General features: G+C 39.9%; 1 protein-coding gene across 2 annotated transcripts in view; it reads left to right on the forward strand.

Moving 5' to 3' along the window:
• Positions 1-11285: 11285 nt before the first annotated feature.
• Positions 11286-13567, forward strand: part of arnt2 (aryl-hydrocarbon receptor nuclear translocator 2) — a 146533-nt gene continuing 144251 nt past the window's right edge. Inside the window, exon 1 of one of the 2 annotated variants that reach the window (XM_057839603.1) lies at positions 11286-11605. In XM_057839603.1, the coding sequence (XP_057695586.1) occupies positions 11575-11605 (31 nt within the window). In that variant the 5' untranslated portion in view covers positions 11286-11574. The remainder of the gene's footprint in view (positions 11606-13567) is intronic. The other variant, XM_057839612.1, reaches the window with a different exon arrangement.

A 13567-nucleotide genomic window follows, 5' to 3' on the forward strand; every position in this document is an offset into this window, starting at 1 on the left:
GGTTTGCACACACTGCAGCAGGGATTTTGGCCCACTCCTCCATGCAGATCTTCTCCAGAGCCTTCAGGGCTTTTTCGGGGCTGCTACCGGGCAACACGGACTTTCAGCTCCCTCCATAGATTTTCTATCGGGTTCAGATCTGGTGACTGGCTAGGCCACTCCAGGACCTTAAGATGCTTCTTACGGAGCCGCTCATTAGTTGCCTTGGCTGTGTGCTTTGGGTCGTTGTCATGCTGGAAGACCCAGCCACGACCCATCATCAGGGCTCCCAATGAAGGAAGGAGGTTGTCAGCCAAGATCTGGCGATACATAGCCCCATCCATCCTCCCCTCAATACGGTGCAGTCGTCCTGTACCCTTGGCAGAGAAGCAGCCCCAAAAAATGATGTTTCCTCCTCCATGTTTCACGATTGGGATGGTGTTCTTGGGGTTGTACTCATCCTTCTTTTTTCTCCAAACACGATGAGCCGAGTTTAGACCAAAAAGTTCAAATTTGGTCTCAACCGACCACATTACCTTCTCCCATTGCTCCTCTGGATCATCCAGATGGTCAGTGGCAAACTTCAGACGTGTCTGGACATGCACTGGCTTCAGCAGGACCTTGCGTGCGCTGTAGGATTTTAATCCATGACGGCGTAATGTGTTTCCTATGGTTTTCTTCGAGACTGTGGTTCCAGCTCTCTTCAGGTCATTGACCAGGTCCTGCCGTGTAGTTCTGGGCTGATCTCCCACCTTCCTCATGATCAGTGATGCCCCACGAGATGAGATCTTGCATGGAGCCTCAGAACGAGGCAGATTGACCGTCAACTTGAACTTCTTCCATGTTCTAATAATCGCTCCGACAGTTGTTACCTTCTCACCAAGCTGCTTGCTTATTTTCCTGTAGCCCATCCCAGCCTTGTGCAGGTCTATTATTTTATCCCTGATGTCGTTACACAGCTCTTTGGTCTTGGCCATTGTGGAGAGGTTGGAGTTCGTTTGTTTGAGCATGTGAACAGGTGTCTTTTATACAGGTAACAAGTTCAAACAGGTGCAGTTACTTCCGGTAATGAGTGGAGAACAGGGGGGGTTCTCAAAAAAGAACTAAGAGCCGAAATATTTACTAGTTGGTAATGTATCAAATACTTATTTCATGCAGTTAAATACAAATTTACTATTTAAAAATTATACAATGTGATTTTATGGATTTTTGAATTAGATTCCGTCCCTCACAGTTGAAGAGAACTTATGATACAAATTACAGACCTCTACATGGCTTGCAAGTGGGAAAACCAGCAAAATCGGCAGCAGAAGACCATGCCGGGTGCCACTCCTTTCGGTTAAGAACATGAAACTGAGGCTACAATTTGCAGAAGCTCATCGAAATTGGACAATAGAAGATTGGAAAAACCTTGCCTGGTCTGATGAGTCTCGATTTGACTGCGACATTCGGATGCTAGGGTCAGAATTTGGCGTCAACAACATGAAAGCATGGATCCATCCTGCCTTGTATCAACGGTTCAGGCTGGTGGTGGTGGTGTAATGGTGTGGGTAATATTATCTTGGCACTCTTTGGGCCTCTTGGTACCAATTTAGCATCATTGGAACGCCACAGCCTACCTGAGTATTGTTGCTGACCATGTCCATCCCTTTATGACCACAATGTACCCAGCTTCTGATGGCTACTTTCAGCAGGATAATGCGCCATGTCATAAAGCTGGAATCATCTCAGACTGGTTTCTTGAACATGACAATGAGTTCACTGTACTCAAATGGCCTCCACAGTCACCCGATCTCAATCCAATAGAGCATCTTTGGGATGTGGTGGAACGGGAGATTCGCATCATGGATGTGCAGCTGACAAATCTGCACCAACTGTGTGATGCCATCATGTCAATATGGACTAAACTCTCTGAGGAATGCCTCCAGCACCTTGTTGAATCTATGCCACCAAGAATTGAGGCAGTTCTGAAGGCAAAAGGGGGTCCAACCCGTTACTAGCATGGTGTACCTAATAAAGTGACCGGTGAGTGTACATGTCAGATTTACATTTCGGAAATACATTTACATTTACGATTTAAATAAATATTTAGTTCTGGATTTTCACATTCAAGTCCAATATTTATTATTTAAAAATAAATATTTAAGTTGCTAAACAATGTTGTAAATGTGCAAAAAAAAGTGACTGTAAAAATTTCACACCACGTTTTTAACACTGTGTGGCGCTAAATGTGAGAAAATGTTGTAATTTTCAGCATGATCTGCTTTAAAAACGGCGCCACTTAGTGGACATACTTTTTTTTGCCGTATTAGAATGTAGTGTACTTGCACATCCACTCAGTGGGTGGCAGTGGCGCTCTCATTTTCAGAGTGTGTGCAGTATTTTTGAACCAAACAAGAGCACCCAGCAAAGCAATATAAAGAGCTGCGCGCCGTTATCGGGCTGGGCTCACGTAGCAAAGCACTGTCTTCTCACGTATCCACCCGAGAAGCGTCATGTTTGGCTTGGGAATGTCACAACGACCACCCTCACCTCTGGTTCATCCCCAGCTGGTTTGGCTTTTGGCTTCCAATACAGTGGGAGACGTACGAGGAAAGTACACTCTGTTTACTGTGTCTAAAAATGTTTGTAGCGGCAAAAAAAAGTGCAAGGTGAAAAAAGTGCAGAATATTGCCAACAATCGTCCCGCTTAGTCAGTGTTATATCAGTACAAGTGAGCACTGTTTAGCTTGCTCATTGCTAAATAACCCCACGCCATTGCAAAGGAGCTGATACTGCGAGCAGCAAAAATAAAAACTTCCTTTGTGACACTGTCGTTTTTGTTCTATTCATTTTTGGGTTTTTTTATGTCAAATTGTTTGGCATATTGTCCTCATGAGTTAATGTCGCTAATCAATTTGAATTTATTATTATTTGTTGATTTTTTTTTTTTTTTAATTTAATTTTACAGTATAAAATGGTCAGAAAATTTACCAAGAGTGTATTTTTGCAGTTTGGATGTGACTTCATTTTTTAATTCAGGCAAATTGATGCGCTTTAAGACTTTTCTGTTACAAACAAGACAATGTTAATAAAGTTATCCTTTGTTGTAAGTTAATCTGTAATACTTTTTTTTCTTTAATAGAAAAAAAGGACACATTGTTAGGCAGTCGTGTAAGTATAATAATAATAATTGTATAGACAAATGATACTATACACCAGGGGTCCCCAAACTTTTTCCTCTATGGGCCACATAACTTTTCCCTTCTCTGATGAGGGGCCGGGGTCCATTTGTAACAGAAAAAGTGTGACGATTGCATGAGTGCCTAAATGTAAAAATTTCTCAGAAAGCCAGAATCAAATAACCCTTTCGTGATTCTTCACGGAACAAAAGTAAATAGAATAATAATAATATAATATAATATAATATAATATAATATAATATAATATAATATAATATAATATAATATAATATAATATAATATAATAATAACAATATTAATTAAACAGATAATAACCAAATAATCCCCTCTCTGGGTGCTTCACAGAAAAAAGCCAGGAAATAAATAACACTATTGAAAAAAAAAAAAAACAATCAAAATGCTCTCTGGTATTGTTTAGGGGGCCGGATCAAATGTGGAGGCGGGCTGTAGTTTGGGGACCTCTGCTATACACAGTGGCGTCAGAGAGTTGGGGGGGGGGGGGGGGTAGGAAATGTTTACACCTTCCCGGGGGGGCCTAACAGAAAATAATTGAGAAGCATTGCCCTAAAGAGACCTACAAGGTCTCTCACCCGTGATTCCATGACACACCAACCCCCTTGCCAAGTCCTTAGCCTTGTTGTGATATTGTGACCGTTCACCAACCACCCTGCTCCAGCCATCTGGACCATCTAGGCTTACATGGCTCACCCATTGTAAGCAGTTACTCACAATGTTACTCATTACAGAGTTTTCTTTTCAAAGAATACTTAGATCTTAGAACCACTCCATCTACAGTACATGTGCGTTATGAGCGCTGTCATGTCAGTACAATATTATGTGAATTCCCTAAGCGGGTCGTTTTAGTAGATGGTAGGTTACAGTTCTCATTGTTGTGGCACTATAAATCTATAAATCTGTGAAAAAAAAATTCTGGCCATGGTTGGTGAATATTAGTTGCATACACTGAGATTAAGGGCATAGCCCCCCCTCCCGGTGGCCGAAAATGTCATTCCATGTAACAGACTTTCTTCTCACACCTCTCTGCGGACCCACGGACGAACGGAAAAACGAAAAAAAATCCCAAACTTTTTTTCAACATACATCATTTGCATGAATCGCCGATCTATTGCTATGTGCTAGTATTCTATCGCTAAATTGTGTTTCATTTTTAGTCAAATATCTTCCATGTTCTCCCTTCTGTTGTCATCACTATGACAACGATGCGCTGATTGGCTGAGAGAGCCTACATGCTACTAGCTAGCGTGGACGGACTGCAGCTGTGTCAGCAACCTCAAACACGAGTCGCACCTGCCACTTTGCAGTCTGTTTGTACATGTTGTCGTGTACTTTATTTTTCATCCAAGAACGTCAATCATACTGTGAGCAAACATGATTTATTTACTGTATATATTTATTTCCCCGTGTTACCCCAGCTATATGGCCCTGCCCCAGCACTCTCGCTGCATAACTCTCAGTCCGTCATTGTGGAACAGTCCACTGTAGTGCATGTGTGGGGGAGAGATAATATAAATACAGCATTCAAATGGCTGTTTTTTTTTTTGTTTTTTATTTGTTTGTTTGGTATGCTGACATAATTATACATGACGAATAGTTGGGGGTGCTGCTGGCTCCGGTGGCCCAAGCCCTTGCTCGTTGGGGCAAGGGCAGCTGGTTGGGGGCCCCCTGCTGGTTGGTGGGCCTAAGGCGATCGCCTACTTCGCCTGATTAGTAGATCTGCCTATGATTGCCACAAAAGTCAAACTCCGCCTATGATTAGTAGTAGACCTCTCTGACTACTCCCATACTCAAAACTATGCTTTTCCGCTGTACCAATATTTAGAAAAATTAATTAAAAGTCCTACATGTATACGCTTATCAGGTTACAGTTCTCATTTTTGTGGAACTGTAAATCCACAATTTTGAATAAGTTCTGGCCAAGGTTGGTCAGATTTAGTAGTGGACCTCTCTGAGTGCTCACATACTCAAAACTGCATTGATACAGGACCAATATTTAGAAAAATGAATTAAATGTCCTTTATGTGAACTTTGATCTGGTTGCAGTTCTTATTTGTGTAGTACTGTAAATCCACAAATTTGAATAATTTCTGTCCAAGGTTGGTAAATATTAGTAGTGGACCTCTCTGACTACACACAAACACAAGACCATGTTTTTTTGTATCAATGACCTGTACTCTTGGCTAATTGAGGACTTGGGTTATTGTTTGCTACAGTGGTATGAAAAATTTCTCACATTTCTTCATGAAATCACTATCAAATATGAGCTGATCTTTGTCAAAATCACACAGATGAAAATACAGTGTCTGCTTTAACTAAAACCACCCAAACATTCATAGGTTTTCATATTTTAATGAGGATAGCATGCAAACAATGACAGAAGGGGGGAAATGAGTAAGTGAACCCTCTGCCCCTCATCACACTGCTTGTGTCAAATACATGCATTGCTTTTGAGTTATAGTTCTTCTTTGTATATATTCATCAGCATTGCATAGTTATTGGTGATGAGTATTTCATTTTGTTTACATATATGGCAAATGTAGTGATATTTTTTGTTGGTTGTGAGCTAATTGGCTAGTGCTACTACTCAAATGGACACATGTCTGTGTACTTTGTGTTATTTTAATTTGTGCAAGTTATTGACACAATGTTTTATTATTTTCAGTTTTGCAAAAATAATCAGAAACGTGCTCCTGTTAAGAGAAATGATGACTTCAGTAAAGCCCATTCAACTTTGCCACGACGTCTAATTTCTCTTTGGAGCGTCTTATGTTCGCTATCTGTCAATTTGTAGCCTGGTACACCAGACTCACCGCTTTTCCAGCTATTGAGTCTGGCCACCATTCAGCGGGAAAAAAATTCCAGGGCGGAGCAAGCCACAGCAAACAGACGGCGGAGAGAACCAATCAGCGGACGTGACGTTAGTAAAGCGACGAGGGACTTGTGCGCAGAAATAAACATACAAGGAGAGTGGAGTTTATTCAACATGTCGAGCGCGAGACAGACTGTTGTCAATGACTTGTGTCGATGTGTTATGGGTAATTTAAAACTGATTTTACCGTGGATTGGAACATATTCTCGGCTCTCCTGTTCGCCATCTGTGTTGTTGTGGAGACGACTACCGACGCGGAAGAGTGACGTTGCTCGCTAAGAACACGTCATGCAAATAAACAAATCTGATTGGACGGTTGATTTTTTTTCTTGTTTGAGAGGCCATTAATGGCCTGGGTCCCAGAATATTCTCACAGTGTTTGAAAAATACAGGGAGAACAGTATTTACACACATTGAAGAAAGAATAATCCCATTCATATAGTACTGATGTGTTCTAAGTTTTAACCTTTGCATTGTTACGTCCTCTTTCACCTTTAAAAAAAAACAACAAAAAAATGTTGGTTTTGTTCCTTGGGGGCGCTACACACATTTACGCATATTTATATTTTATATATATTTTTTTTACATTTTATCAAAGTTTTCACAAGTGTTCACCTGACTGTTGAGTTTGGTGAGTTTTGAAGCATTCTGAGGGGGTCAAAGAAGGGCTCAAAGCGTCGGCCGGACAAAGAATGACTGCTAGGGGGCGCTACATAGTGTATTTGGAATTTGTCTATACACGGTATCAAAGATTGCACCTGTCTTGACGTGCCTGCCGTTTTTGGTGCATTTTGAAGCATTGTAAGCGGGTCAAATTGAGCTCAAAGAGGCTGCGGAAACAAAGAATAATAATAATAATAATAAAACCGAGAAACCACAATAGGTTACCTAAAAAAAACATTGTGACCTGCATGTCCATATTGTTCAGTTATGGATGTGTTCTAAGTCAAATAAAATCAAATCAACTTTTATTTGTTTAGACCAAATCACAACAACAGCTATCTCAAGGAGAAAACAAAACATGTTTTAAGGTGCAGTAGCCCTACGCTGGATTTAGACCTACTTGAGCTTTGTAGCTTTTTTTTTTTTTTTTTTTTTTGGGATGAAGTTATTGCTGCCAAAGGTGGGGGGGGGGGGGGGGGGGATTTTAAATGTGCTGGTTCACTTAATTATTTTTTCCCCTTCTGCCATTGTTTAGATACTATCCTCATTAAAATCTGAAAACCTACAGTGGGGAGAACAAGTATTTGATACACTGCCAATGGGTTTTCCCATTGACTGTGTATCAAATACTTGTTCTCCCCACTGTATAAATGTTTGGATGGTTTTAGTTGAAGCAGACACTGTTTTTACATTTGTGTGATTTTGACAAAGATCAGATCACATTTGATGGTGATTTTATGCAGAAATGTGATGAATTCCAAAAGGTTGCAGATACTTTTTAATACCACTGTATATAATTTTTGTACAAAACAACATCAAATGTTTTTTTTTCTTTCTGATCAAGGTACAGGTACAGGCACTGGTGTGCACACATAGATGCCAGGTGGTGCTCAAACACTGACCCTTGCCCTCATAACCACGCAAGTGCCCTTATTAAGGTTAATAAGTCATGACCATAATTATGTTAGTAATGCGTGTGTTCCCCAAGCGCCACAGCCATAATCACTTTGACAGCACCGTTCGTCCTCCAAATGTGGAAATATGACACAACACAGCACAATAGCTTCCGTCCACACCATCTTCTCACCCCCACCTGTGGTAACAAATCACGTGTATGTGTCCCTCTAAACCTCAGTTGCTTAGCTAATTGTCGTGTGCAGTAGCCTTTGTCTGTGCAACAATCTAAATTAGCTAAATGCCCAGTCCCACCTTTTAAACAAGCTAGGCTAGCTAGCCGCTTGCCATGAATCAATTAATAGACGTAACGTGGCGCCCAGCACACAATAGGTGTAGGACAGATAAATAAAACTGTATACTGTAATACCCTCGGCTGAAAGAGGTGATGAGTCAGGAATGGCTTCACTCTCTTTAATGTGACAACAATGAAAACGACAATACAGCGGGTGGCTGCTATCACTAGCTTCACTCCCAGCCCGTTCTCTCTCATTCCACTTGCTTGCTTCCCCATACGTCATAGCCCACACGTCCAGAACGTCTCTTAAAGGGGCCGCGCGTAGTTATGGACATTATATTATTATAGCTCAATATTTAGTGATGTGTTTGCATGTTTAGTACTAGTACTGCTATTTCGGGAAAATGTTGCTGCTTAACAAAAACTAATAAGAATCAAAATAAATGCACATAAAAAATATATATATTTGAAACTCAACTGGAGGAGTGTGTGTAGTAGAAAGTAAATAAGTTCCAAGAAAACTAGGCTCCCTCATTTGAGTATGGGCACACCACCGTTTTAAAAACAATGCAGTTTTTAAGCAGGCTACAAGCATCATTTATTTGCTAAATGCAAAGCATAAAATTATTTGTGTACTGTGTGCCCTGTTGTTATGTCACCAACGAGGTTTATCAGGCTTATTCATATTGTTTTTATTTAATTATTATTTAATGATATTTATTTTTATTATATATTTTTTTATATTTACCACTTGCAGCAGTAATCCTTCCTCGAAAGGAAAGAATAAGAAAAAAGTGTTTTGTTGACCCTTGCTACTTTGGAATAAGCTATTTATTTAGATTTATAAAAAAATATGTAATTACGTAATACATCTGCAATGTTTTTTCTTTCTTTTATTAATTCACATTGTTCTAACGAGACTGCCGGACTGACATTTACTTTAGCTGCAAAAGGTGCCCCCCCCCCCCCCCGCCCCCAAATTGTACACAGTACTTGTGTTGCCGACTGGATAGCTTTAAACAGTGTCCATGAAGTGGGCCATTGTGTGGCCATTCCTTACTAGGTGGCGAAACGTTCTACACAATGCTTAGCGCGCTTGCGCAAGCATCCGCACGTTTGCGCCCATCGGTTAGAAGCGGCGAGTACTCACTATTTTTGTTTTTATCTAGTATTTTAGAACCTTTTCATTGCCTCAAAAATACTTTTTGCATGAATTACCCTCTCTTAATTTTAACCATTGTTTTTTTTTTTTGTGTTAGCTTTGAAGCAGTTGACCACATTACTCACGTAGCGTATTTAAACCATCCTTATTTGATATAACTAAATTTAAGTATTTTCTTAAGGCATTTTTTCGTACGTTCTGCCTGTATGCATCTAAACAAAACAAGTTTAGAGCGCACTTTAGAGTGCACGGTAGTACTTTGGGTGTCAAATTCGACTAATGTAGGACGTTTCGCCGATGTAGCAGATTTTCGCAGACCACTGGTCTTTCAATGACTCCCGGCCACTCCACCCCCAGTCCGCCCCTGCCCTGAAGTGTGGTGCGTTCACGTCCAGCTTAAAAAATATAAGTGTCCTGAGGATACGCAGGATGTAGGACAATATATTTACATAAATTCAGGACAGTCCTGCACAATGCAGGACTTACAGCCACCCTACTTATGAGGTACATAGAACCAGGGTGGAAGTGGCTAGAATTTCTTGCCGGAACTCCCCGACGTGAAGGTCGCCATGGAGTCAGAAATTTTATTTATTTTTTTTTTCTTTCATTTTTTTTGGAAGGGGGGGGGGGTTAAACCTCTTAAACTACTGAAATGCAAAGAAAACTTTTAGCACAGTTATTTCTATAACACATACAAAAACTGATTTTCATTCAAAATTGTATTTTTTTCCAATGATTTGCAAAATACAAATCAACAAAAACAGCAATCACCCCAACCTCCATCTCCTAATTTTTATTTTCCCTCATTTCCTCACATACGAAATGTCATATCTCAATTTTAACAACTTAAGAACATAGGATGTATATTAAAATTTAAGTTAATGTAAAATTTTTAATAACAAAGATACAGGTAACATACATTCAGAAAAATAAGTACAAATGACTTATATTATGCAGAGTGAAATGTAATATATTTTGAAGATTGCGCAAACATTGACTTTTTTTTTAAATCATAAAGAAATGAATAAGTAGCCTAACATAAATGAACAAATTGCAAAGTCCAAAGTGCACATTGACAGCTGAGATGTTCTGGACCTCCCCGTCAGAGCAAATAAAACTAGATATGATAAATAAGCCTCCTCAACTCTTTCGTTGCTCTTGAAGACTTACTCCATTATATGTTGCATTGCCCTTTTTTTGTTGCATCAATTCTTTTTTTTTTTTTTTTTTTTTTTGCTGTCCCAGAAAACACGCACATTTGAACCAATCAGAGCTAACCATCTCTGCTGATCACGTGTATGTCAGCCAATTGAACGGATAAATGAGTCCAGGCGTTTTGCTTTGCTGCGTGCATTCGCACATTGACGTGACTCATCATTGTCAGACTCAGATAACTGCAACAGCTGGGGAAACCTCCATGCCATCCGTGGAATAGAATAAATAATAAATATTGGTGGAAACAGATTACACTACAAAAGCACTTTATCATGCTTGTTGTTAACACTTGTTTATGTAAATCTGATGTTGGTAGATTGCTTTGTTCTTGGAGATGAATTGCATGTGTGGCAGCTTAGTATTTATTTATTTTTTCTTTACATAGCGTTTTGACAGTTACCGTCATATTTTCGGAATCAAAGCACCGTGTATCGGAACAGCATTCCGGCCCTGAATCTTATACTGGAACAGCATTCCGGTGTAGTTTCACTATCCTCTTCCCCTAACTATCCACTCGCTCTCGCTATATGATTGGCCAAAGAGTCGACATGCTCTCCCGTGAAATGCCTGTTTAAAAATGTTCCCGTTGTTACTTCTTGCGTTCGCTTAAAAGTGCCTATTTAAAAAGGAAAAGCGATGGATGATACTACACACAGAGCGTATTATTAACAAATGTTAAAGTTGTATAATCATATAGCGAGAATAAGGAACGTCACTGACAAGCGCAGGCCCCCGCGAGTGGATAGTGAAGGGAAATAGGATAGTGTGCCTACACCGGCCCTCAATCTTATACCGGAACTGCGTTCCTGACCATTCTGGCCCACTTTCACCCCTGCATAGAACACAGTGTAACCGCGCAAAGTATCAACACAACAGAATATCACAACCGTGTGGAAAAACTACAAAATAAAAAATGAATTAAAAAAAAAAAAAAAGTCCCCAAAACATTTACATTGTATACACATTCGCCACTGCCCCTGATGCAGTGTACAGGAATAATTTATTCAGGCTGCTTGATAATCTCGCGTTGTTACCATCCAGACATCTTGCATGCCATTTGGTCTGGTTTTAAAGAATTTGTGATTTTTTTTTTTTCAAGACACAAAATCGATCCATCTATGTTTCTGATCATCCAGTCGAGGGCAGAATCGTTTTAAAAGGCGGCTCGAGTCCAGGGAGCCTCGCGTGCCGAGCCTGCGGTGTGTCGACGCTCTCTCCCTGCCCTGGGCTCTCTTGACGTATTGTGCGTCATCTCCACCACTGCCGTTTTGTTATTTTGCTCCGCTGAGGAAAGATGGCAACTCCCGCCGCGGTCAATCCGTCCGGTAAGTCAGCGACCGCTTTTTGATCGGGGACACACAAACACGTTTCCCCCATAATTCTGAGACTATTGGTAAATAATATGCATTTTTCCAAGACGATAAAACACGTAGAAAGCTAAAAGCAGGCCGCCAAAGCCTAGCTTCAGCATCCATCCCCTTCCCCCATTGTACGCAGAAATGCTATTCTAGACAGCTTTGCTAACTTCCATGTCTTTGTCAGAATGACTTCGCCAAGCTATGCATCAGTGTACTTAATGTTTAATATCATTCTGTGTTTTTTCTGACTTTCTTCTCACCGGCCCATTGCGTCCATCACTCACAGTGCCACAAAGATTATGTTGTATATTGTCGTACTACTGCACTGCACTTGTTATCGTAGATTAGGATTCGTATGTCAGATGCGATTTACAGAAATGTATACAGGGCTTGATTCTGCCTGTTGATTATAAAAAACTAACTGTGCGTAAGCCGCATTTACATCTCATCAATGCAATATACCAAACCGTTTTCGACAAAAGAAATAATTGAATGCCTTCGCTGAAACTAAACACACACACATGGGCTAGCCTTACTAGTTACACCAACGAGTATTTTGAGGTCATATTTTCATCAAGTCACCAAGTAACTTGTCATTTTAACCCTCTATAATCCTGTTTGTCATTAAAGTGATGTAAATACCCCTGCAGTGTTTACTGCTGTAATTAAAATTCCATTGCCATTTAAACCGAGCAAAGATTGAATTGTCATTATTTTTATTCTAAGGACCCTTTTTTTTGGTCTAAAAAAGGCGTTATCCTTAACGTTAACAGCAGAAAACGCATACAGGAGGATAGGGGTGTGACAAAATATCGAAATTGTGATATATCGTGATACTTTGTATCCCAAAAGGTTATCGATATGTTCCTGCCAAGAATCGAGATATCGTTTTAAAAAGGTGGCAATGTTTAAAAAAAAAAAAAAAAAAAAAAAAAAAGGACCAACAAGTTGCTACCAAAATCTTCCACCATAATAGTGTCTCAGGTAACTCTAAGGCTGCATGATGGTGCTCGACGCCCAATCCATTTAGACTGGGAACGTGTGTTCATTCAAAATAGGGCTGCAGCTATCGATTATTTTAGTAGTCGATTAATCAATGAACTTTTTAGTTCAAATAATCAAGTAATCGGATAAGGAACATAAAAAATTAAAATACCTTAGCTGAGCCTTACATATATACAAAAGAACAATTGGCTAACTTACATAGCAAAAGTCCGCTAGCTTAAATGCTATAAAATGCTAACGCTTAACAAATGGCTCAAACACATATTCCCACAAAAAATGGCTAAATATACCTTTCAACTATATTACGAATGCTTTCAAAAAAAGTCATTAGCTCAAACAAAAACTTCTTAACAGGGAACTGATGGTTTCATCCATGTGAAATGAGGTAGACTAGAGTGTATCCACGCAAATCAATAAAAATAAATGCAAACACTTTCAAAACTTTCAAAACAAACCAGTACAACGCCACTTTAATTGAACGAATATTCGAAGCAGCAAAATTTAATTTGAATCTTTTTTTCTAATCGAATCCTCGAGTTAATCGATTAATCGTTGCAGCACTAATTCGAAACCAGTGCATTCGCCGTTATTCTGTCCGATATTCGGGGCCTTTTCAGGCCACTTGCTGTTCATTTACAGGTCATTTCCTGTAGAGGTTGAGTCATCGCCTATTCATTCGGGTGATTCCCAGGTCACTTCCTGTTCTGTAAAATAAAAAGAAAGTGACCCATAAAATACTCCAAAATCAACAGGAAGTACCGGTAACTGAAAATCAACAGGTAAATGACCCTAAATGGCCAAAATCACCTCATTGCCTGGCATTGGCTGCCAATGACGGCCATAGACGTTCAATCCGTTTGAAGTGGGAGGGATGGCAGCGTTGCCACCCTCCCAGTTCAAACGTATTGGACGTCTACTAGTGAT

This window comes from Corythoichthys intestinalis, chromosome 1, assembly GCF_030265065.1.
Source record: "Corythoichthys intestinalis isolate RoL2023-P3 chromosome 1, ASM3026506v1, whole genome shotgun sequence".
Lineage (NCBI taxonomy): Eukaryota > Metazoa > Chordata > Actinopteri > Syngnathiformes > Syngnathidae > Corythoichthys > Corythoichthys intestinalis.